This window comes from Mauremys reevesii, linkage group 4 (assembly GCF_016161935.1).
Source record: "Mauremys reevesii isolate NIE-2019 linkage group 4, ASM1616193v1, whole genome shotgun sequence".
NCBI lineage: Eukaryota > Metazoa > Chordata > Testudines > Geoemydidae > Mauremys > Mauremys reevesii.
Window position 1 is genome coordinate 123,695,129 of NC_052626.1, and position 23,658 is coordinate 123,718,786.

The 23,658-nt window shown below is 44.1% G+C and overlaps 1 protein-coding gene across 2 annotated transcripts; it reads left to right on the plus strand.

The window, feature by feature from the left end:
• Nucleotides 1–1,078: 1,078 nt before the first annotated feature.
• LRIF1 (ligand dependent nuclear receptor interacting factor 1) lies at nucleotides 1,079–23,658 on the plus strand. Of its 2 annotated transcripts, none has more exons than XM_039538626.1 (4): nucleotides 1,079–1,469; nucleotides 10,522–12,013; nucleotides 16,928–17,206; nucleotides 22,705–23,658. In XM_039538626.1, the coding sequence occupies exons 1-4, from the start codon at nucleotides 1,405–1,407 to the stop codon at nucleotides 23,170–23,172; spliced, it is 2,304 nt and encodes a 767-aa protein (XP_039394560.1). In that variant the 5' UTR covers nucleotides 1,079–1,404; the 3' UTR covers nucleotides 23,173–23,658. The 2 variants fall into 2 exon arrangements, with proteins under 2 accessions (XP_039394560.1, XP_039394561.1); XM_039538627.1 differs by lacking the exon at nucleotides 1,079–1,469 and adding an exon at nucleotides 1,767–1,834.

Consider the following 23,658-nt stretch of genomic DNA (forward strand, 5'->3'; position numbering starts at 1 on the left):
CTCTGGGCTAGGGCCAAGGGGTTTGGAGTGTGGCAGAGGGCTCCAGGCTAAGCCTGATGGAGGGGGTTGGGGTGTAGGAGGGGGTGTGGGGTGCAAGCTCTGGGAGTTTGGGTGCAGGAGGGGTCTCAGGGTTGGGGCAGGGGGTTGGGATGGAGGAGGGGGTGCAGGCTCTGGGAGGGGACTCAGGGCTGAGGCAGGGGGGTGGGGTGCGGGAAGGGGTGAGGGGTGTGGGCTCCGGCCAGGAGGTGCTTATCTCAGGTGGCTCCCAGTCGGTGGTGCAGCGGGGTTAAGGCAGGCTCCTTACCTGCCCTGGTCCTGTGCCACTCCTGGAAGCTGCTGGCATGTTTCTGTAGCCCAGGGGGGAGGCCAGGGGACACCGTGCACTGCCCCTGCCTGGTGGCACCGCCCCTGTAGCTCCCATTGGCTGGGAACCACGGCCAATGGGAACTGCAGAGTCAGTGCTTGAGGCAGGGACAGCACGCGGAGACCCCCTGCTTGCCCCCAGGGGGCTGCAGCAACATGCCAGCCGCTTCCAGGAGCGGCGCAGGGCCAGGACAGGTAGGGAGCCTGCCTTAACCCCACTGCGCTGCCAGACTTTTAGCAGCCTAAATCTCCCGGTTTGGCTTCAGTCGCCTCCAGGAGATAGAGCCCGATTCCGGGAAACCAGAAGGGTTAGCAACCCTAGTAGGTGGTCAGTGAGAAGTAACTAGGGGTGCATTGGGGGTGACTGGCGAATGAAGGGGCCAATGTGGGGTTGGAGAATGAAGGGGGTTAGGTGAGGGGGATGGGATAAGGGGTGCTAATGGGGGCTAGTGGGTGCAATGTGGGTCAGTTGGGGTGATGGAGAGTCAGGGGGCAGCTGGGGATTCACAATCTGATCTGCACATGTTGGACCGTGTTCATACAATTGTTTAATTCTCATTTTTGGAACAGGAAGTAATTCCTACCTACCGGAAGCGTTTCCAAAGCGCCCGGAAGTGATCTTGAATCGCGCCTGCGCACAGAGGCCGCAGGCGGCAAATTCCGCTCTTTCCTATTTTTTCCTCCTCGTGACCCGGAAGTGGCTGAAGATTGAGCGGAAGCTGCTTGCGACTGGCTCCAAAGCAAAGGGCCCTGCTGCGAGGGGACCAGTAGGATGTGCGCGAGGCTCCCGCAGCCGGAAGTGCGTTTTAACGGCCTCATTCGGGGTTCGTCCCTCCGAGCGGGGAAGTGACGTGAGGCCGCGGGCAGCGCCTGGCCCCGCTGTAGGGAGCCCAGCAGGGGGAGTCCCTGGACCCGCCTGGCACGGGGGGCCGGGGCCGCTCCGCTCCGCTCCGGAGGAGCCGCCGCGCCTGGGGAGTGCCCTGGACAGCGCCCCCCTGCCCCGCGGGCGGCCGGGAGCCTCCCGGGCCCGCTCCGCGCACTATGTCTGGCCCGCCGCTGGGGGCGCCGCACAGCCCCGAGGAAGGGCCCGGCAGCGCCGCGCAGTGGTGAGTATCGAGCCCCGCCCCCGAGAGGTTCCCGGCAGGGCCGCTCGCAGGCAGCGCGGGGCTGTCCCCGGGGAAGGGGCTGCGGGCTGGAGCCTCTCGGCAGAGCGGCCCCACCGCTGCCCCCGGGCCGGGCCGGGCCGGGGGAGGAGCCTCGGAGCCTGGCCCCCGCTCGGAGAGAGCCCTGGGCCCGGGGACGGCAGCCACTGCAGGGTCTGGCACCAGCGAGCTGCTCTGGCCTGTCACTGAGCTAGGGCCGCACCGGAGGGGGACCAGGACCCCGAGGTACTGGGGGGGCTGTTGCTTGTCACTGGGATGAACCCAGTTTGGGGGTTCCCAGGCACTCTCAAAGCGCAGTGTGAAGCCAGGTAAGTAACAAGCATCGTTAGGCTCATGGAGGGTTACGAGGACAGGGGGAGACATTTGCACGGGATCCTGAAAGGAATGGGATTGGGATTAGGGTAGGGAAGGATGGGGCGGGGGGTGTATCCTACTTTCCCTGCTCTACCCTAATGTTGGATTGGCACGTGATATGTTTTCTCTCTGTTCAGCTACCGAGGAACAACAAAGAGTGTGTGCGCGCACATGTGTTACACATATATGCACCCGACCTGGTCTTGCCTCCATGGTTAAACAAAGAGCATATTATTCTCTTGTAAAATTGCATTTTGCTTTTGATTTGGCAGCTTTTCCTAGTGGCCAGAGTTGCTTTATCAAAGGAAAAGCAGCAAAGAATTCTGTGGCACCTTATAGACTAACAGACGTTTTGCAGCATGAGCTTTCGTGGGTGAATACCCACTTCGTCGGATGCAAAGGAAAACTTCCCTAATTTGGGGAGCCAGTTTATGGTTCCCTGCTCTAGGTCAGTCCTTTAAAGACATCATTGGCATGGTGTATCAGTCTCAGAAGACCTTCTCTGTATATAGGCAACGATTTTCCTGGAAGACTGAGTGCGATCTAAGCCAATAGTATAACTAGATAAAGACTGCCCCCAAAGTCTTAAGGGGGCAGCCATCAGTGAGGAGAAGGGCAAGCACTGCTTTCACTCCTTCCCCCCATGAACATCACACAGAATAGGTCTGAGCCACTTTCAGGTTTCTCCCAATAAAAGGTATAGAAGGCTCTCTTCTTATGCAGACAGGACTGGCTGCAGAGCTGTTCCCAGGGAATGGAATGGGTAGTGGCTTTACAAGTGCAATAAATCTCTCTCAGTTGGCCAAAGATGGTTTCCTACAGGAGCATGAATCAGAGCAAAACTTCCCCTTTTCACACCTCTGAGATTGTGGTCTTGTACTCCATACTAGATACTAATATAGAGAAGGGCAGTTACTCGTTCCCACTTGAGCCTTTTTTTGTCAGTCAGTATCTTTACAGGAGCAGGTTAAGAACCTTTTTAAGGGAGCAAGCCGAATCTAATCAGTGCAATGTAATAATTGTAATCTAAACAGTCATTAGAAATAGCTCACCACTGTCAACAACTAAGCCAGGACCATTGTGCTTAGTTTGTCTTTTAGGTAGCTCCTTGTTAGAGGAGTGCCTAATGAGTCAGCTCTATGAAAGGAGAGCTGCAATGCTGTTGTGACTGAGTGACATGCAGCTTCTGAGTCACAGAATCCCTACCTTACAGGTTACAGAAAGATCTGAGATGCACTGACCTGTCCAGTAAGGATAGTTTACCTACTTCCCGCTAATTGCAGTTCTAGCCTTCAACACTGTTGTCTTTTTTTCTCTCTCCCAAGAGGCAACTGAGGAAACTCCATGATATCGAAAATACATTTCAAAAAATAGAGAAAACACATTAGGGCCTGTTCTTGCATCAACTGTTTCACTGAAAACAGTGAAGAGGAGAGCTCTTGCTCAAAATCAGGTTCTGACTGTGAATCAGGACAGGTTGTTTCCCATGGAACTCTTAGGAATAGGCGAAATCTATCAAACAGATGAGTTTGGAAAATGGTAAGCTTGAATACACTTTAGAGTTGTAGTTATTCACAAATAACTTTCTTTGTCTGGTTCCAGACCTGCAAATATCCAGAAAGGCAACCAGCTGTGAAAACAGAGCTTAGTTATTGAATCTTGAGTCTGTAGAAAATGCCCTACAGTCTGAATGATACCTGGACTCTACTTGTTCTTAATCATGACTGTGAAATCTGAAGTTCTTCACACTCTCTGAGATTTAGAAATTAGATTGTTGCATAGTATCAAGATTTAAAATGGACATGGAATTGCAGCAATGGCTTCATAGGCTTTTTATTTCTGTTTATCTCTAACATTTAATGTTTGATTAAGAAGATCACTGGAAATTCCTGTGATTGGTACAGTTTTGGTTCAGAAGTTAACATAATCATTCTTATTCTGGCAGTCAACAACTCCTTGAAAAGTCACCAATTGAACCTTGTGTACCCAAAGTTAGAAGACATTCTCACCCTCACAATCCTGAAGAAGAAAAGGATTTGTTATGCTTCTGCCAGAACCATCTGGTTAAAGCCAAAGCTCTGTGTACTCTAGAGCAAGCTGGAGGTTCTCAAGAACAAGCCGGACCTAAATTCTGGAGCAAGATCACTAGCTCCTGTAGTCTCTGTTGCAGTTTCTGATTTTCTTTTCTAGCTATAGGTTTGACTGTCAAAAATATGCAGTTAATTTCCTTGTGGAGTTTGTTTTTTATATTCAATTTATTTTATTCTGTCCACATATTTCCAATTTACAATATGCATTAGATTGTCATCTTTAGGTTTCAGAGTTAACATGTTAAGAGAATGGGGCCTAAATCATGGTGTCATCACAAATTTGTAGAGAGTCAGCTGTCCACTAGTGGATTTATTCACACTGAGGTTCACAAAATGAACAATTTGATGACTGGGGTTAAAGGAATGCTAATAGATAGCTAAAAGCTAAGGAGGGAAACTGACTGTGTCCCCGTTCTTCTTTAAGGTATCATGCAGGCCTGAAACGGTATTGGCTTTTGCTTGTTTTGAATTTTTTCCTCTTCAGAGAGAGATGCATGTAATATTTTTTCTTTGTCTTTCACATTAGAAATTCAGGACTTGCCTTTTGTAATAGCATAAAGAGCTGGTAAGACTGGAGTTTCGATTCCATGCTAGTTAACCCTGATTGAGGGGAATGTTACTTTTGTTCAAATGGGGCTAGGAGAGGGAAATAACTATTGAAAGAACACCTATTAACATACATGCTTGGATAAACATTTGGGTGAACAAGTTCTTAAGGATTCAACACCCCTCCCCTTCAGTTAATGGCTGAGAAAGTTCACAATAGGCGACCTCTAGGACGCACCAGATTTGACATTCCTGATTATTCTAAGGTAAGAAAGAATCAGGATTTTAAAAATATATATATATTTCTTTATTTTGATATGGAGATCCTCAGACTGCCTTTATATATCAAAAACAACGACAAAAAGCATTAAAAAATGGCCCAAACACAGATTTTTTTCTGCTTTTGCAGGTCACTTTTGACCCTGTTCAAGCATTTTTTGCTTCTTTCCCACCACTCCCATTTCTGAACAGGAAGTTTAGAAAAATTGTCATGCGTATTGTCACACCTGGACAAAAAAAAGCCTGGCTCTTAAGTTCAGTAAAGGTAGCATCCCTATGTCAGTTTCCTTTACCCATGACATGGTGAAAAAAGGTAGGACACTTACACCTGGGCTCTCTTCCAAAATTTCATACTGAAGAAGTTGGACGGATCATTCTAGAGACGATTTCAACCATCTTATCACTGCTTCTCTTCCTGGAAGTTTATCACATTCATGGTCTATTCAAGGGTTTGGCTTATATTCAAGATGTAGTGCATTGTCAAGAGTCATGACCCCAGGGAGAAAATAGACACCCTATAATTACAGTAAAATGGCAGTAAGAGATTGGGATGGCTTATTGAAGAACTAGGGAAAGTTTCTATAAAAATTTCATTTTATTAAAAAAAAATAAAAAGTGTGTATGGGGGAGTGAAATGTAGCAAAACTCAAAAATCTGAAACTGTTGAACTCATTTTAAGGATTTCTTTATCAACAATGTCACCAAGAAGCATAAAACTAAAATTAGTAGCTGGAGGTAGGTCCTTTTCCCGGTTCCTTTAGCAATGCCAGAGCTGCTAAGCTCTGCTTGAATTATAGGAGGATAATTCTTTACTGAAAGAGTTAAGCTTCATTTAAAAAAATAGATCCCATTTACTCACATGTGAGTGGACTGACTGGTGACTCATCATTCCATTTAAATATACAAAATAATTCATAATCATATTCTCTAAAGGAAAAGAGATCTGCAACATGGAGAAAAATGGCTTTTAACTCTCTCTGCTCCCCCTCCCCCACCTTTATGATGTATAAAAAAAGGTCGAGACTTTTAAAAATATATAAATAATTTGAATTTTTAAAAAACATTTGAAATGTCAGTCCAGGTCTTTCCTAGTTTTGATAGAAGACTCATCAGTGATCTCCAGTGTATATGGTGAGCTTTTTCAACCCTTAACTGAAGCAAAAGAAATTTCACATCTTAACAAAGACTGCTTTTTCTCCTAATTGTTTAATATATGTTTGAGTTAAACAGATCTAAACAAAACAGAACTTTTAAACTGTCTGACTGAAAATTCCTTTCCTTCCCCATTGTTCAGCTTTCAGTATCTTGTAATGCTACATCTCATTAGTCCTCCTTAGCGAATTGTCCATAAGACAAGTGTATCTCTACAGTACAAACTTGGTATTGTCTAGAAAACAGTATCTGTTGGTGAAGCTTGCCTTTTGCCTTCCTCTTACACAGGGTTCCACGGGTATAATTAGGGGTATGGTGCAAGCACCTATTCAGTTCTTTCTGACCAGCAGATATGCAGAGTCCAGAGCATACTCGCCATCGTTAATGCCTCTGTCATCTGTTTCTTCCTTTGTTCATGATCATTTGAATGTTTAAAAACAAAAAACCAAAGCCATAACTCCTTGCTGGGAGCATGCCTATCATGGAGTTCATTCTTACTCCTTTCCTGTTTTCATTAATAGTCACTTTGAGAGTGAGTTGGGGTGCCTGTGGACTGCACGGGAGATGTGCAGAGCCCCAAGTATTTAGCAGTTCCATGGCTAGGGAATTTTCTTCAAATTCTACTCCTGGCTGCAGAATCTAAGCTTTTACGTCTAAAAGAGGAAAATTTCTAGACCACATAGTCATGAAAGAAACCTTCAAAATATGAACCATGTGTTACAAATCTGCGTGTGACCCAGGAGTCAGGTGCTGTCTTCCTGAGTCTGCATGAACAATAGCTTTGGGAGGTGTAAAGTGACCCCATTCATCTCAATAGGATGTTTTATTCTGAAACATGATGACAGCTATTTAAGTGTCCACATTAATTGTGTCACTGGGGTCGTTTTAAGCAAAAACACTTAGATGAAGTACTTACCCATATCTTCTGGTGCCAAAACTCCCATCTGTGTCCTACTTGGCTAATAAAACCTTCATTTTCCACTCACAACTTCCACAGTGCAAATATGGGTTGTCACTACAAAAATATGTGGAATATTGAAAATGAAAACATGGGGGAAATGTTAACTCTTTATTTATTTATTTAAATGGAGCTGCTGCAGAGATTTCTACCTTCTGTACTGGAGTGCAACATTTAGACTGTGGCAAAGTGAGCATAAAATATCCTTGGAAATGAGGTTTCATATCAAAGTGCTGGAGCTGAAAGCTTAACTTTCTAGATTTCAGAGCGAGGAAAGCTCTACAGGGTAAACCAGCCAGCCAATACCATGGTGATGATGTATTGCACCAACCACCAGTGGGGAGTCTGACCTCTGTAGCTGTGGCAGGAAGCTATCCGACTCTGGGAGTGGAGCATCCACTATTGGATCACCTCAGTGGCTCTGTATTTGCTAGGAAAGGACAATATATTGGCAGACCTCTTGAGCAGATACTACAATTGGAAGTATGAATGATCCCTCAAAGACTCATCCTTTTCCACAAGGGCTGGAAGGCCCAGCTAAATTGCTCACTCACCAGAAACAGAATACTACATACTTCCAGACGTTCTTGAGAGCAAGCTGGACTCAGCATTGCTGATGGAGGCCCTTCATCTTAACTGGGGTCAGTAGTTCTATGCATGCCCCATGATGCTGTTGAAGCACAAAGTCAAATGGAACAGAACCAAGATGCTGTTGATTACCCCAGGCTGGATTTCTTCGCAATATTGGTTCTCAAAATTTCCAGAACTGATATCAGAACCATAAAAACCTGCTTCCCAGTTCAGTGAATCCCTCATGTTGTGGACTTGGACTATCAACTATGACTGAAACAGTCAAAACTCATTGAGATCAATCAGGTTCCACATGGCAGCCATCTTGGCTTTCAGCCCTCCAGTGTGCTGATAGTCTACATTTACCCTTCAGTAACCAAGTTACAGAAACAGTTGCTCCATGTGTTCCCTCTGGTTTATGAATCCCTTCTACCATTGGATTTGAATATTGTTCTCACAATGATAATGGGGCCTCTGTTTGCACCTCTATCGGGTTATTTTCTGTGTCATCTCTCTGAAGGTGTAATTAATCATAGCCATAACATGAACCCAGAGAGTTAGTTGAGATGCGGGCCTGAGGACTGATCCTCCCTACACCATGTTCCATAAGGTAAAGGTGCTTCTGGACCCTCACTCCAAATATCTGTCTAAAAGGGCTCTGATTCTATCTCCATCAGGCAATTAGTCTGTCATTATGTTTCCTCGAGTCTCATTCACATGCAAGGAGTTCAAGCTTTTAAATAACTTAAGGCCCTCTCGACATTTACATAAACTTATTTATAAGTTCCCCCAGCCTTTTTGTGCTATCTGAGGGGTTGAGACCCGGAGTCAGAATGTCTCAGGCCAAATGGATCAGACTATGTATATGTAGGGGTTTATTTAAATTGTGGAGAAATAACATTTTTCATGGATTGGTCACGGCATAAATAGCAAATTTTGTGGATGTGTTACACATCCACAAAATTTGCTATTTATGCCATGACCAACCCACAAAAAATGTGTGATTTGTCTGCAGCGTTTCTCATACTGGGAATCCTGACCCAAAACGGGGTTGCAAGCCTCTTGTATGGGGAGTTGTGGTATTGCCACCTTTATTTCTGTGCTGCCTTCAGGGGTTACTCCTGGGGAAATTCTGAGCATCTGCGGCCATGCAGAATTCATGTCTCGCATAATTTTGTTTTTTCCCTGCATAAAAAACATTTTGCCTAAGAAGTGGTGCAGTTCTGCCTTTTTCTCATTAGGGGCCGCTGTGGCGCTAGAACAGCCAGCATGAACACAGCTGGCTGTTCTGGTGCCACAGCAGCCTCTTGGGGGCAAAAGGCAAAACTACAGCACTTCTTAGGCAAAATGTTTTTATGCTGGAAAATACAAAATTCTATGCCCAGTGCTGCAGAATTCCCCTAGGAGTAGTGTATCACAGCACCCTGCCTGCAGAATCAGGTTAGGACAAGGTGGGGCACACAGAACTGCTGGGGGGTCACAGGTGGATTCAGAATGGCTAGTGGAAGGGACAGACTGGAGCATGGTCTCAGGAGCTTGTGGGGTGACAGTATTGAGCCTCGGGATCGGGGGGGGCGGTCCTGCGGAGACCCATCGGGGTGCGGGGACAGGGGCAGACGTGCTTGACTGAATGGGAGAGGCTTGGGGTTAGCCAGGGTCTGCATGGGGGAGGCTTCCCAACACCCTAACAATCCCCGTCCCACCCTCCAAATAAAAGCCTCCTATCCACACCCAACACCTTTCAGGTTCTCTCCTAGGCTCCTTTTCTCTCCCTCAGCTCCTCCGTTACTCCTGACTTCACCAAGTCTTTGCACTGCTTCTGACAGGTGCAGGAAATACAATTCTGTATTGTAATTTAAATGAATTACACAAAGTTCTGTATTAATATGCCTAGTAAGGAATCTGTTTGTCAAAAAAAACACCACCACCAGAATCTTTTTTTTTTTTTTGGTCTGTATTGTTACAGACTTACTTGCTGACAGATATTCTGAAATAAATGACCAAAATAATTCTAACTGGCATGATTATATTGTGTTATTTTGACAAATAAAATATGCAGAATTTTCAAATATTGTGTGCAGAATTTTTAATTTTTTTGGTGCAGAATTTTTAAATTTTTGGTGCAGAATTCCCCCAGGAGTAAGAGTTGGGTGGCTGGAGAGCAGTGGCTGGGTGCCCAGCTCTGAAGGCAGTGCTGCTGCCAGCAGCAGCAGCAGCAGAGAAATATTGATGGCAATACCATACCATGCCACCCTTATTTCTGTGCTGCTGCTGGCAGTGGTGCTGCCCTCAGAGCTGGGTGCCCCTCCAGCAACCGCTGCTCTCTGCTCTGCCTTCACAGCTGAGAGGCCAGAGACCAAATTTCATGGGGGAGACCAGATTTCATGGTCCGTGACACAATTTTCATGTCTGCGAATTTGGTAGACCCCTATACAGACATGTGCAGGCAGGGAGCCAGCAGTTACCTTTCCTCCCTGCTTGAATGTTAACAACCTGCTTCTCCTCTCTCCAGAGTCCTGGAGATACAAAACATAGAAAGAGGAGCAGACGTCTCATCTTCTCTTTTTACATTCAGCGTCATGCTCTTTTCCCCATGGTGCCCCAGTTTTTTGGTGGCTCGGGGTGTGGAGGGGGAGTGGTAAATGTAAGAGCAGTAGAGTGGTGGTGAGATGTCTTCTCCCAGGAATAGTGAAAAGTTATACCTCAGAAAGAGGGGCCTTGTGAGCAGAGGAAGAAGATATGTTGGGGTTTTTGATTTTTAGCTGAGAAGAATGTCATTCCCTGCCACTCTAGTATATAATAATTAGGCGTGAGTACAAACTAAGTGACAGAGTTCTGTAACAGCTGACCCAGTGATGTATATCACTAGAGAAGCATACGTTTTACCATTGAAATTACTGAAGACTATCTGTTGTTTTCTGTAGTTAGCCAGCTTCTAAGATAAGACTATGGTATGTGTACAATAATTGGTGCGAATTAATCAAAATATCTATGTTCTGATCATTTACACTACTCTTTTCTTCTTCCTCTTCTTTTGTTTTTTAAGCATTGCAGGCTGTATGTACCAAGTAGTTCAGACGACTGGGCCGGATGGAAAAAACCTTCTGAAGTTGCTCCCAATCTCTAAATCTTCTGGAAATTTTATGCCACTAGTTCAGTCATCAGTTGTGCCTGATACCGCTAAAGGGAATGTATCAAGTCCAGTTCATTTTACTTTTAAGACACAGATTGCCAATAGCACCACATCTTCATCTGTCAAGATACCTGTTTTTAAGTCCACTAATCCTGGAAAGATCATTCTTACAAGGACATTGGATAAACAGGAAAATGTTAGCGTGAACCCTGAAAAAGAGAGCTTGACTACAAAACCAGTTTCTAATGTTCAGAGTAATTCTGTTTCAGTTGATAGATTGTCTTTGCAAAATGTTGCTGTGTCAACTTCATCTAACCAGAGTAATACAGCATATGTGTTAGTCAACACAAAAAGCCTTCCAGTGACGGTGAAATCTCCTGTGCTTCCTTCTGGGCATCATCTTCAGATACCAGCTCATGCAGAAGTGAAATCTGTCCCAGCTTCTTCTTTACCACCTACAGTACAGCAGAAAATACTTGCAGCTGCTGCTACAAATGCCTCTGGAGCAGCCGAAGCCACAAAAACACCAACTGTTATTTATGTGTCACCAGTAAATACAGTGAAAACAGTCGTTCCCAAGCGCTTGCAAACCATTTGCCCAAAACCTGTCACAGAAGTATCAGAATCATTAATACTGACAACTGCACAAACAACGGTAAAGAGTTCTGTTCCGCCAGTGGGAACTTCTGATGGCCAACAGCGCCAGCAGACTCCAATGAAATGGGTCGTGCAAGAAAATTCCCAGGCATCAATACCATACCTTGTTCCTGTGAAGTCATCAAATAACATGGCTTCAAAGATCTTGAAAACCTTGGCAGATATGAAGAATGTAGAAAAAAATTCTGCAAATATTTTACCAATCTGTTCTAACAGCCCTAGTGGAAGCCAGACAATCACTCCTATTAAAGATAATGCTCTGGTGATGTACAATGGGAAAGTGTATTTGCTGACAAAAAGAGGGTCTGATGTTCTGTCAGCCCAAATTGATCAACAAGCCTCTCCGGGTACTGACGCTCCTTTTAAAAAGGACACCTCTCAGCTGATAACCAACAAGGTGGTAAATCTAGTGTTGTCGAAAAATAAAGGTATGACACTTACTCAAAAGGATCCAAAGCCAAGTATAAATACAGAGCCTGTTCCACAGCCTGATTTAGGAAAGAACTTAAAACCTGCACCTGCTCTGCTTGCAACACCACGTGTGAATCAGCATATTATTACTACAAACCAATGCAGGCCTTTGTCCACAACAGGGGGGATTTCAAATGAAGTGAACCCAGTTAAAAAAATGGTGATGGATGAAAACATGCACTGTAACAGCAAAGAGAAGAGTCATTCTCCCAAAGCAGCAACTGCTGTTACTCCTCAGTCAAAACAACATTATGCTTTCAGTGAAGAAGAACAAAAGGTAACTGTCTGCAGCAAAATGTGCCCTCGTTTATCTGTACCAAATTACGTCTACATCGTGATTCTATGTGACTGAAGCCAGTGTCATTCAAATCACATTTTTCTCTAAACAAGCATGTTGCCCCGCCCCCCCAAATGTTTCTTAATTAACCAAAAAGAAAAGCAATAAGGTTTTAATCAGTAAGATTGTAGTATGCAAATGAACAAACGTGAGAAGAGGAAAGAAAGGGAAGCTTACTTCCGTGTTAGCCAATGATTGCCATTTTTAATCTGGAACAAACTAACTAAAAACTCCTACTGAACCATACCCTTCATTCCAAGCTGTGCTCCCTTTCCAATGGAACCGAGGAGGAGCGCTCCTTCCAGAAGGAAGAGTGAGTCCTGTCCCATCAGTCTGTTTTCCTATCAGCCAAGTCCCAGCCTCTTCTGGGCATTTGGCAAAGAGGGGAATGCTTATTTGAAACTGCTTTGTGCTCACTTTGCAAGAGACAGAGACTGAACCAGCAGAGTCACTGCAGTGTGAGATAAAAGTATTTGTGCAAACCAACTGAAGCCTTGGAAGTCCAAGGGGACTGGGCTACCAGGTGCAAAAGTGAATGCCAGGCAACCATAGACTTACCTCTGATGATATCCAACTGGAGAGGAGAAAGACACAAGTAGAGAGGCCAGTGGTTGACTTTCTTTGATAGTTTCTTCCCCTAAGAGCTTAGTAAAAATTTAGGTTAAAAAGTCACAGTGCATAAGTAGAAGTGAGGACTTTAATATAAAAAAAAACATGCACACAAAAAATAAAACCAAAAAATAGTCTGATATCCTTTTTCATAGGGTGTAGTTGGCTGACCCTCAGCCTGAGCTCTGCCGTAGTTTCTTGCCCCTGGGTTCCCTCCGGGAGCCCCCCTCGCCCCCCCCCCCCCGGGCATTATCACCACTTCTGGCAGGAGTTCAGTTCACTCGCAGGATCTCTTTTGAGTCCAAATATCTCTAGTCCATGCTGACTTTCCCCAGGTCTTGCCACCGGTTATTGGCTGAGAGCAGCCTTCAAAGGCCTCTTGCCCATATCAGGCTTGCAGTGTCAGTCTTCCCCCAAAGAAGAGGGGTGTAGGGTAAAGGAAAGGGCAGCCACTACCCTGGCCTGGGCTCCTCTTGCTACTGAACCTCACTGCCAGTCCCCAGCAGCCTTTCCTCCTGGGCAAACTCCCTCCTCCTCCCTCCCCCCCCCCCCCCCCGCAGTAGCGAGCGTCACTTTTTTAAGCTCCCCTTTTTGTGATGGAGCATGTTCTGAAGGTGTATGTTATTGGCACTGCCTGAGTGCAGGAACGCTCTGCCTTTCCATCAGTGGGATGGGGGCGTAACCCATCACATACCACCCCTCTTCAAGTCCAGAAATGTTTCTTGCTTAAGAGTCTCCCCAGTCCCATCTCCCTGGGGAAAAAATGCATTTGCATGCTCTTTCCTTGCTTGGTGCTGCACCCTGAAGCTATAGGGCTGGAGTGCTAGATACCAATGCATAATCTGGGAGGTTGAGTCCTTCATGGAGGGTAGCCACTGCAACAGCACATGGCCTGTGACTAGAGAAAAGGGACTACCCAGCAGGTAATACCTGAGGAAGTACGCAGCCCTTTTGATAGCCACAGATTCCTTCCCAATAATTCAGTCTCTCCCTGGGGAACAACTTCCTGCCTAAATATGAGATTGGGTATGCTTCTGGGAGAGTGCCGTTCTCAGGCAAACATCGGAAGCATCTGTGTAGAAAATAAACTCCCAGGTGAAGTGTGGGTTGGCAAGGACCACTGCCTGGCTTGGTCGCATCTTCAGAGTATTCAAGGTTTCAACCCATCAGGCATTAATGTCTCTGCCTTTTAGCAGATGGGTCAGGGGAGCTGTGATTGATTCAGAGTTGAGGATGAACCGGTGATAGTATCCCATCAGGTCCAGAAAGCACCGTATCTCTCTCCTCGTCTGGAGTGTGGGGCGTGAGTTTATTCATTGACTTTGTCTAATACAGGTTTCACAATGCCTCTTATCTGATACCCTAAAATAAGTTACTTCTGTCACAGCCAACTTACACTTAGATGGGTTAGCTGTGGGGAAGGCTTTCTGTAGGCATGTAGGGACTGGCTGAACCTCTTTAAGTCAGGATCTCCACTTCCCTCTTTCCCCCAGTCCGGTGTAGCTTCCTTTGTTCTTCAGGGGTTGATGATGCCATGGGCAGCGAGCAAGGGAGAGATGATTTGGGGCGCTGCCCTCTTGTAGCCCTTTCTCTTGCTCAAGAATCATCTCCCACTGATGTTCAGGAGACAGAAAGTCTGTGTGGCCAGGAACTTGTTTGTGACTGCCTTCCAGAACATGCTGGAACAAGGCCTGGGCAAAATCATACCGTGGAATCTTGTATCTTTACCTACAGCGTTGCCACATATACTTTACCAAGACTATAATGATCAGCAAATCATGAGTTTTCAAATAATACCTTACACAGTATGCTTTGTACAAAATGTATCATAGTCTTGTAAAAGGGGTGAACATAGTGGTACAGACTGTCACAACCGCCTTTCCTTGAACCCATCCTGAGACCATCAACTGGGGAGAGTCCTCCTACAGGCCCCTTCTTCTGCTGCCCAGCCCTCTGTGTGATCTCATTCCATCCAAGGGCGTTCTTTTTTCATATTCCCCTGTTGTCCCCGGGAGCAGCAGGTTATCGAGCTCTTCCCTGCGGTTCCTTCCTGGTGGGGAGTGGGTTTAAACTGTGAGTGGGACTTGAGTCTGAGGTCAAGGGCCTCAGCCCAGTTTTTTGCCTCACCAGGTGGTTATTCAGATGATTTCTCATCTGAGCATGGCCCCATCCCTTGCTGAGGTCATCCCCTCTTCATGTGAGTTGCTGGGGTAAGGTTTGTAAATGTTTTCATTGCACCCAGGATGCAGCATCTGCTCGGCAAACCTCCCTCCCCTCCCACCCCTGCTTGCAGTAGCAAACTTCACCTTTTTAAGCTTCTCCAGATGGAGCATGTTCTTCAGGTGCATATGGTGAGAGTTGGTAGTGTTTTTCCTGGAATCAATCCGTGAGGATAGAAAGTGAAAATGTTGGGGAACCTTTGATTCTCTAGCCCTGTGGTGAAATTATACTTATTTCTATATGCTTTGGTAGAGGAAATCAAAGTCTTCCTACATAGCAACAAGCTGTTGACAGGAGAATGGATCAGGTATGGGGAGAGAAGGAAGAGGTTTTGAAGCAAGGACAGAAGAGAAGATAACAGGACAATGCCGAGTAGCAATTACCATGTCATCCTGGGACATGCTACCATACTAAATTAAAGTCGTATTTACTGTATGATACTTCGCTAAGTTATTTATGTCATCACAGTCCCACTAAGTGCCTCATTCAAAAGAACAGCATCAGAGGACGAGGAGAGAACAATGCACTATGATGCCAATCATACCTGTTCCTTTTGGGACAGACCACTGGGTAGTACAGCCCTGGGTTTTGTTCTTAACTATTTATTGCAGGGTTTTCTAGCTTGTGGATTGTGACTCTCAGGAAGTTGCAAGGGGTTTCAGGAGAAGCAAAGGAGGGAACATGAGGCTATTCCCAGGCCTGGAGTGTTGTAGCCTCAGCATTTCCCTCCGTCGCAGGGCTCTTGATTAGAGTGGAGATAAGAACTCTGCTTAGCAGCATGGAGCAGTTCCAGGATCAGCCAGCAGGGAGAACCAGAGGCAAGAGTTGTTTCCTTCTTGCCAAATGCATTGTGGGGAAAGAGGAGGTGCTTGGTCCCCACATGTTATGCCAAGCTGGGGAGGGATTCACCAGCCCCTTCCCAATCCAGATATGTAAATGTAGTGCTCTGAGGGGGAGAGATCCACTCCCTTTGGGCGGTGGGGTGGGGTGAGACAGAGAGAAACTTTGAGGGAGACAGAGTAGCAATTTTACTGGCAACAACCCTTCCCAGCCTACACTAGACACTTTTTTTTAGCCTTAATCCACAAAAAAATAATACCATGACCCAAATCCCACAATCTTCTGTACCCACAAAGGATTGTAGGATACAGTGAGTGGCAAGTCAGAGTATTTGGCCATTTTGTGGTTGCAGACTAAGAGAGGCTGAGGATCTCTAGATGAGAAATTTATTATTTTAAAATATTATTTCACTTCTTTGTCTCTAGTCCCATTTTGGCACGTGCCTCCCCTCTGCCAGCCCAACCATTCACATGAGCCAGGCATACGTCTTATCATTTTATACATATTTTAAATCACTGCTACAAATTATGGGTTTGGTTTTGGGGTTTTTAATTCATTATGTACCTCTGCACCCAAAATGGAACTGAATTTATTTCTGTCGTCTGCTTTGTGATACCCTTATGTAAGAGCTTTCTCAGTTCCTGAGGCCTTTGTGGAGACCAGATAGTGTTAGATGTTTTGCTTCTCTTCCTCTCTCCTCCCACATGTGCATGCTCAAACAGGTGTTTGTTGTGTGATGGTTAAGAGTGGCATCAGGTTACAACAAAATTATGCACAGAGGACTGTTAATACCAAACTTCTAGAATTATCAGTCATCTTTGAAATGTAGGCACCTGCAAACACACTGTGCCCCAGGAGAGTGTCGTTGTGATGAATATTTCCTATTTAGTCATCTGTTCCTTGGTAATTCTGGGACCTTAGGGTAAGTGGCTACCTTGCCTCTCATAGCACTTTGTTAGTATACTGGCAGGACTTGATAACTTTAATTCATATGCTGTTTTAAAATAAATAAATATGGCAATGAAAAGGCAAATGATCATCTTAGAATATTGTAATTTCTCCAAGTAAGCCAATATCTAAAGTTTAATGAACACTTTTTTACCAGAATATCAATGTTTTAATGATCACAGGTGTGTTGATGAGTGGCTGCAACACTGTTTATATACTGTATTTTTCTTATTTCAGATTCAAAATGAGAAGGTGTGCTCATCAGAAAAGGCCACTGAAATCAAACACATGAGAGAACCCCATGGGAAACAATACCTGGAATTAAGAAAGAAATTCGGTCTCTTTAAAGAGGAGAGAGTATACCTTAATAGAATTCCCTTTGGAACTCCTCCTGCAGGATCAGAAGCAAGTGTGTGCTCCAGGAATAACTTTAAAAAGAATAATGATTCTTGGAGTGCATCACCACAAGAAATGGCGATACCAGCTAAGCAGCAGGACCATGGTGAAGAGGAAAAGGTATCTCAATGTTTATGTATTTTGATGTATACCCTCCAATAGCCTACGCTTACACTTTTAAAAGTAGAATTTCACTGCTAATTAAATTACAATTTAACACAAGTGAAATTAATGTGAAGGAAAGGGGAGAGGAAATAACATACTTAGCGATTCAGCACTAGTTTCAGACTGTAGCTGCCACAAGTACAGGCAGTGTTGGTTGCCACTCATCTGTCATGCAGATGGCACTCAGTTCACTAAAAACGCTTCTTTTCTCCCAGATTCCTTCAAACCACCTCTCACAGCTTCCATTGGTGGTTCCTCTTTTGTTAGTAACCTTGTCAAAGAAGCAGCTAGAACTTCAGGCAGAGCTGTTATCTTGACAAGTTTTATGGCATTTTTTAACTTAGTCTGTGAAAATCTGGAGGTGGGAGGAAATTATTTGCTTGTAAAACTCTCCCTCAAATAGCCACCATCATAGCATCCACTCAAGTGCTTACTGAGGTCTGTGTCTCCTGTGATCCAGAGCAGCCATTCAGTACCTAACAGAAGTCTTAAATCAGACAAGACATTTGCTTGTCTCCTCAGGTTGGTCCACTTATGTTTTTGTCCTAGCAATCAGCAGCTAGTGGCATGGAACAGGATGACCTTCAACAGTGGCCTACAACAGGCCGTGCCAAACAGCTGTCAGATTGTGTAATCCCTTTGAGGAAGAGTCTTCTCATCAAGACTGAGTATCCTGGCCCTGACCTTCAAAGAACCTAGTGTTATTTTTTTTAAGTTCTTCGACCTCATGGACTTGACCCTGAGAAGAAATCATTCATTCAGATTCTTGACCTATGCATTCATTGTCCTTGTTTTTAAAGAATAGAACATATTTACATCCAGAAGTCTCACATTAAGTACAATAAACCCAGATACCAGCATATTTTGTCTTGCAGACCAGTAGTGAAGTCTAGTTCTTTCAGGGATAGGGACTATCCAGCTGGAATCAAGAGACTCCTCTCCTTAGTGGGTAGGGTGTCAGTGGTGCTGGGAAAAGTGAGAAAATTCTCTCTCTCCTTGAGGTTAGCCCACAGTCCTGTTAGATAAGTGTTTCTTGTCTTGTGGAGACGGAAATATCTCAGAATTCCAGCCATCCTCCTTCCCACCCTTTTTCCTTTGACAACTGTTTTCTCTTCTCACATTCATGATCCCTCATCAAAGAAATCATATCTTCAACAGGTTGCATCATCTAATCAGTGTTGGAGCCTCTTTTCTGTTCCCATAAGGCCAGTTGCTAAGACTCAACTCAGTTTAAATTATGGTCTCCCTTACTCCCCAAAATCCAGAGCAGTCAGACCCCTCTTGGATATATTTTGTGAACATTCAGCCATTTCCAGAAGTTCAAGATGGAGTATCTCTCTTCACTCTATCCTGGCAGCTAGGGACTAAGAGGTTTTCTTTGCCTTAGCTCAGGAATGCCCAGTGTGTCCATTGCCCACATGCATCAGGAGTTTGTTCTCAGGGCAGCTCACTTCACTCTAGTTCAAATCCTTGCTCTTTGGTCTGACATCCAAATACGTGTGCCTTTACCAGGATGATTGTTGTTTATTGTCAAGGCTATAAGGAAAGCAGGCATGTGTTGATGGCTCATTCAAACAAAAACCATGTCTGAAGCCATGTGAGAGGTGTTACAGCTCTGAAACAAAGGAGCATAAAGAGCCACAGACTCTTGAGAGGCTTTACCACTGGGCAGAGTAGAACCGAGGTTAGTCATGGCCTCACATGTCCTCTGACAGCTCAGCCAATAAGTTGACAAAGCTTAATTTTGATAGGAGTCAGGCACCTAACCATAGGCTCTTTTACAAATCCCATTAGACACCTTCTGTATCTCTAGGTGCTTCATTTCCTTTGTACATCTGCCCCTTAGGAGCCTAAGTTTCACTTGAAATAAACAGGACTTAGGCTTCTAAGTCCCTTAGGCACTTTTGACTATTTTATCTCTGGTCTTGATGTAAATATTTCAAGTGATGGAGAATTTACCGTATTCCTTGGTAATCTGTTTCAGTGTTCAAAATTTTCATCTTGTTTCCAGTCTGAACTTCGTTGACTTCAGCTTCCATCAACTGGATCATTTTAAGCCTTTGCTAGATTAAAGAGCCCTCTAACATCAAATATTTTCTCCCCATGTGGGTAACTATAGACCATGATCAAGTTGCTTCTTAACCTTTCCATCAATAAGAAAAATATACTGAGTTTATTTTAGTCTGTCATTGTAAGGCATATTTTCCACATCTCCTATTATTCTGCTGCTCTTCTGTGAATCCTCTCCAATTTTCAACTTCCTTTTTTTAAAGTGTGAGCCCATGAACTAGACACGCTATTCCAGTAGTTGCCTTACCAATGCCATATACATCTCCCTCCTCCTTCTTGATGTTCCTCTGTCTGTACACCCAGTTATCATGTTAGCCCTTTTTGCTAAAGCATCACACAATCTGCAGATTAGGGAAGATCAGACTGTGTTCCTCACGTATAGGACAATATCTTCACAACCACAAGAGCTAGAAACTTAATTTTAAATGAAAGCTTAAATTCTTCAGAAACTGCGTGACTGAAATCCAGATGTGATGTATCTACTTTGTCCCTTCATTCACTTATTTTGTACATCTAGTTAAAAAACAAGAACAAAAAGCAGTGAAGTTTGTCTGGAAAGATCTGTTCTTTATAAACTCGTTCTGCTTGATGCTCTTACTTCTGTTACCTTTCATTAATACTAACTTCCCCTTCAGTATTCATTCCATTATTTTATTAAGAATAGGAATTAGATCTATGGAGTAATAGTTGCTACTACTTTGCCTTTTGAAAACTAGTGCTTTGTTGGCTTTTCCCTGTTGTTCTGGCATTCTTATTTCTTCCGATAAATAATTGCAGTGGTACAGTAATTTTGATTGATAATTCTACAATACATTAAGAGTCATAGAAGTAAAAGTCCTTTTATCCATCTAAGAAGGCAGTATCCAACTCCTCATTGTTCAAAGTCTGACACCAAATAGTTCCACTCTACCCAATCAAAAGCTTTCTCATGATATAATGCTAATACTATCAGATGCCAGCTCTCCCTAATTTTCAGTAATCATCTGGATATTTTAATGTAATTATTAAATTACTAATTCAGGCTTCAATCTACTGATTTTTGCAAGCCTGCACATTTTACATATATAAGTGTGTGTGTGAAAGAGAGAGAGAGAGAGAGACTCACTCACCACCACTCAGGTTTGAACACAGCAGTTAGAGCAGCAGCCACAGGGGGCATTCTTCTCCATTGCCCAGGGAGTCTAGGCCCAGGACTGGTCAAGATAATTAAGGAACCTAGGCAGGATAGCAGGGCAGCTTTCCTAGGGTCGATCCTCCCCTTCTTTTTGTTTGGGAGTGGGGAACACAAGAGTACAATGGGGGAAGCCTCCTCGTTGGCCATAAAGGAGGAGAGGAGGAAGAGAGAGGTCCAAGCAACCTCCCTAATTTTTCTGCATAAACATCTTTAAAAGTCTCAGAGCAAGCCTGGCATCACTGTGATAGCCAAGAATTTTCTTTTGATTAGGCAGAGTGGGTAGCTCCCAACACACATCCAATGTTGTTAGATGTCTTCTCTTGGAGGAAGCCTGGTGTGTGTGTGTGTGTGTAATATATATAATGCCATAATGTATTTAATCTAGTTCAGAGGTGGGCAGACTACAGTCTGTGGGCCACATCTGGCCCGTGGGACCATCCTGCCCAGCCCTTGAGCTCCCGGCTGAGCAGACTCGCACCCGGCCCCTCCCCCGCAGCCTCAGCTCGCCGTGCCGTCAGCGCTCTCGATGGCGGGGCTGCGAGAGCCGCCAGGTGTAGTGTATTAAATTGCTCCCCATAGGAATGTGCTACTTACGGAGCACCAGGACTGGCAGCCGTAAATAATACACTATAAGTAGCACATTCCTTCGGAGACCAATTTAATACACTACACTCGGCCCTCCATACAGTTTCGGACCCTGATGTGGCCCTCAGGCCAAAAAGTTTGCCCACCCCTGATCTAGTTGCTGAAACCTTGGTCGGTATGTTTACATCATGGTTTAACAGGGAAATAGGTCAACAGGATGATTCAATAATATATTCTCCCTGGATTTGGGAGGACTACTCTGGTTGCTTCTTTCATTGATGCTGAAAGCTTTATCCCAATTGTTAAAATGTCCATAAGTGGGCCTATTCACACTCATTTGATGAAGCTCGATAGATAACTTAAGATGTGCATTGAGGTCCTTAATCGTGGACCATGGAAGTTTTGCCATTGACTCCAGTGGAAGTAGAAGCTTGGGGAGGGTTTTCTTTCTTCAAAAAAATATAGGAAATCCCATTAAAAATGTGTTAAGGTATCACAGTGAAGAACTTGAAATCTAGGAGACACCAAAGCTGAGTTTACCCATGAGACCTGAACTCAGTCCCCTTGTGAGTCTTCCTTATAATACAGTCTTCAATGATGTGATTACAAACCATTAATTTCACAGGACCCCTTCCCCATTCAGGTACGAATATTGGATGATGAGCATTAAATGACACACAGGGGTAACAGTTAATTTAAAATAACATTAGAACAGAAGTGGAGAGGAAAGCTGCACACTGTACTGTTGTCTTTCAATATTTTATATAGTTTAAACTAATTTAATGTAGTTCTAAAAATTGTTTCAAATGCAGTAGCGACGTGTGTGCTAAGTGTCGCAGTAAGACAACACCCGAATATTTTAAACCCTGCATAGTTTGTCCTGTTTGTGGTCGCTTCAGTTGAGGACATGTAAAAACTGCTGACTTATGCCTGGTCTACACTAGAAAATTAGGTTGCTTTAGCTGCATTGATCAGGGGTGTAAATTCACACCCCTAAGCAGCATAATTAAGCAAACCTAGGTCTCCATGTAGACAGCGCTAGATCCACAAAAGAATTTTTCTGCCAACCTAGCTACGACCTCTCAGGGAGGTGGATTCCTACATCAATGGGCGAATCCCTCCCGTCAGCGCAGGTAGCGTCTACACTGAAGTGCTACAGCAGCGGTGCCACTTTAGCATCTTAAATGTAAACAAGCCCTGTGTGTGTTCTTACAGTAGTAATTTATGGCAAGAATGCAAAGATAACCTGGTTCTTTTCAACTTCTGCAAGTAACAATCAGTCAATCAACAACAGTGATGTAGTTCAGTTAGATCGCTTGTCAATTTTCACAGTTGTTGGTGTGCATTGTTGGAAGATAGGATCAGTTCTTGGTTTCCTCTTGTGGTGTTGGTGTGGGTGACAGAATTAGGATTCTGCAGGTTTACATACTTTTTAATATTTACTTACTTAAGGGTAACCTTAACTTTGGAGCATATTGCATCAAACCGTTTAATAAATTATTTCAGCACAGTAACCTCAGATAACTACAACAAATAGTTCTCGTATGTGCTTAATTTACCTTGATGATAAAACATTGAAATGCTATGCAATTTAGTGTAAATTTGTTTTTTTGTTGATATACAGATAATTGTGGACCTGGAACAGGATTTGACTAAAAAAAGAAAAGCTAAACTCCCACTAATGCCAGAAAATGGAAAGAGAAGGAAAATGATGGTCAAATCAGCCATAAATCCAAGCTTGGAAAACAACAGCACCAGTTCTGTAATACATAACAAGCGTATTTCATCCACACCAGTCTTATCACAGCAGAAAAATTCCACAAGCTCTATCGGATCATCTCTAGGGAGGAACTCTGAGCAAGACCCATGTGTTCAAGATAACCAAGTTCAAGACACATGCTGTTCAGCTTTAGTTTCTTCCGAAGATGATGTTTCGACTAGTGAAAGTTCCTTTCGAGACGATGCTTTCCCTTTGACTCCGCCGGACTTGGATGAAACAATCAGGGATGAAAAAATAAAACGACTGAAACGGCTATTAAGAGAACGAGCGGCAGCACTGGAAGAAATGCGTAAAAAGATGCAGCAGACCTGAAAAATCTAACAAGTAATCTGGACCATATTCATTTCGATTCCCTGGACATTGGTGACTCAAACAAGAGATTGATTTGGTTCAGTGCCTCTGAACGTTTAAAATGAACATATAATCTAATTACCTGATATTCACAGGACATTAATGGGAGCTAAAATGCATGTATATAGAGGAGAGTAGACCCCAGAAGTAAGGAACATAAGAACTGGATTGTCCAGTATTCTGCTTTTGGGGAATCTATGTGAGTCAAAAAATTGAGTGTGCAGAAAATATGCGATTTGAATTGTCAGTGCGGTATATTCTCTAGCTTTAGAGTGAGCGCTTTCTGTACTAGTGCTAGAAAATTCTTGTGCTTTGGAATTTCAAGGCCTGTTTTTTGGAAATGAAATGTGAATTGCAAACCTCAACTGTAGATTTTTGTATTATTATTTTTAGTGCATGCTCACTTGTGAATTACAGGAAATAAACTATAACATTAAATTGTTTCAA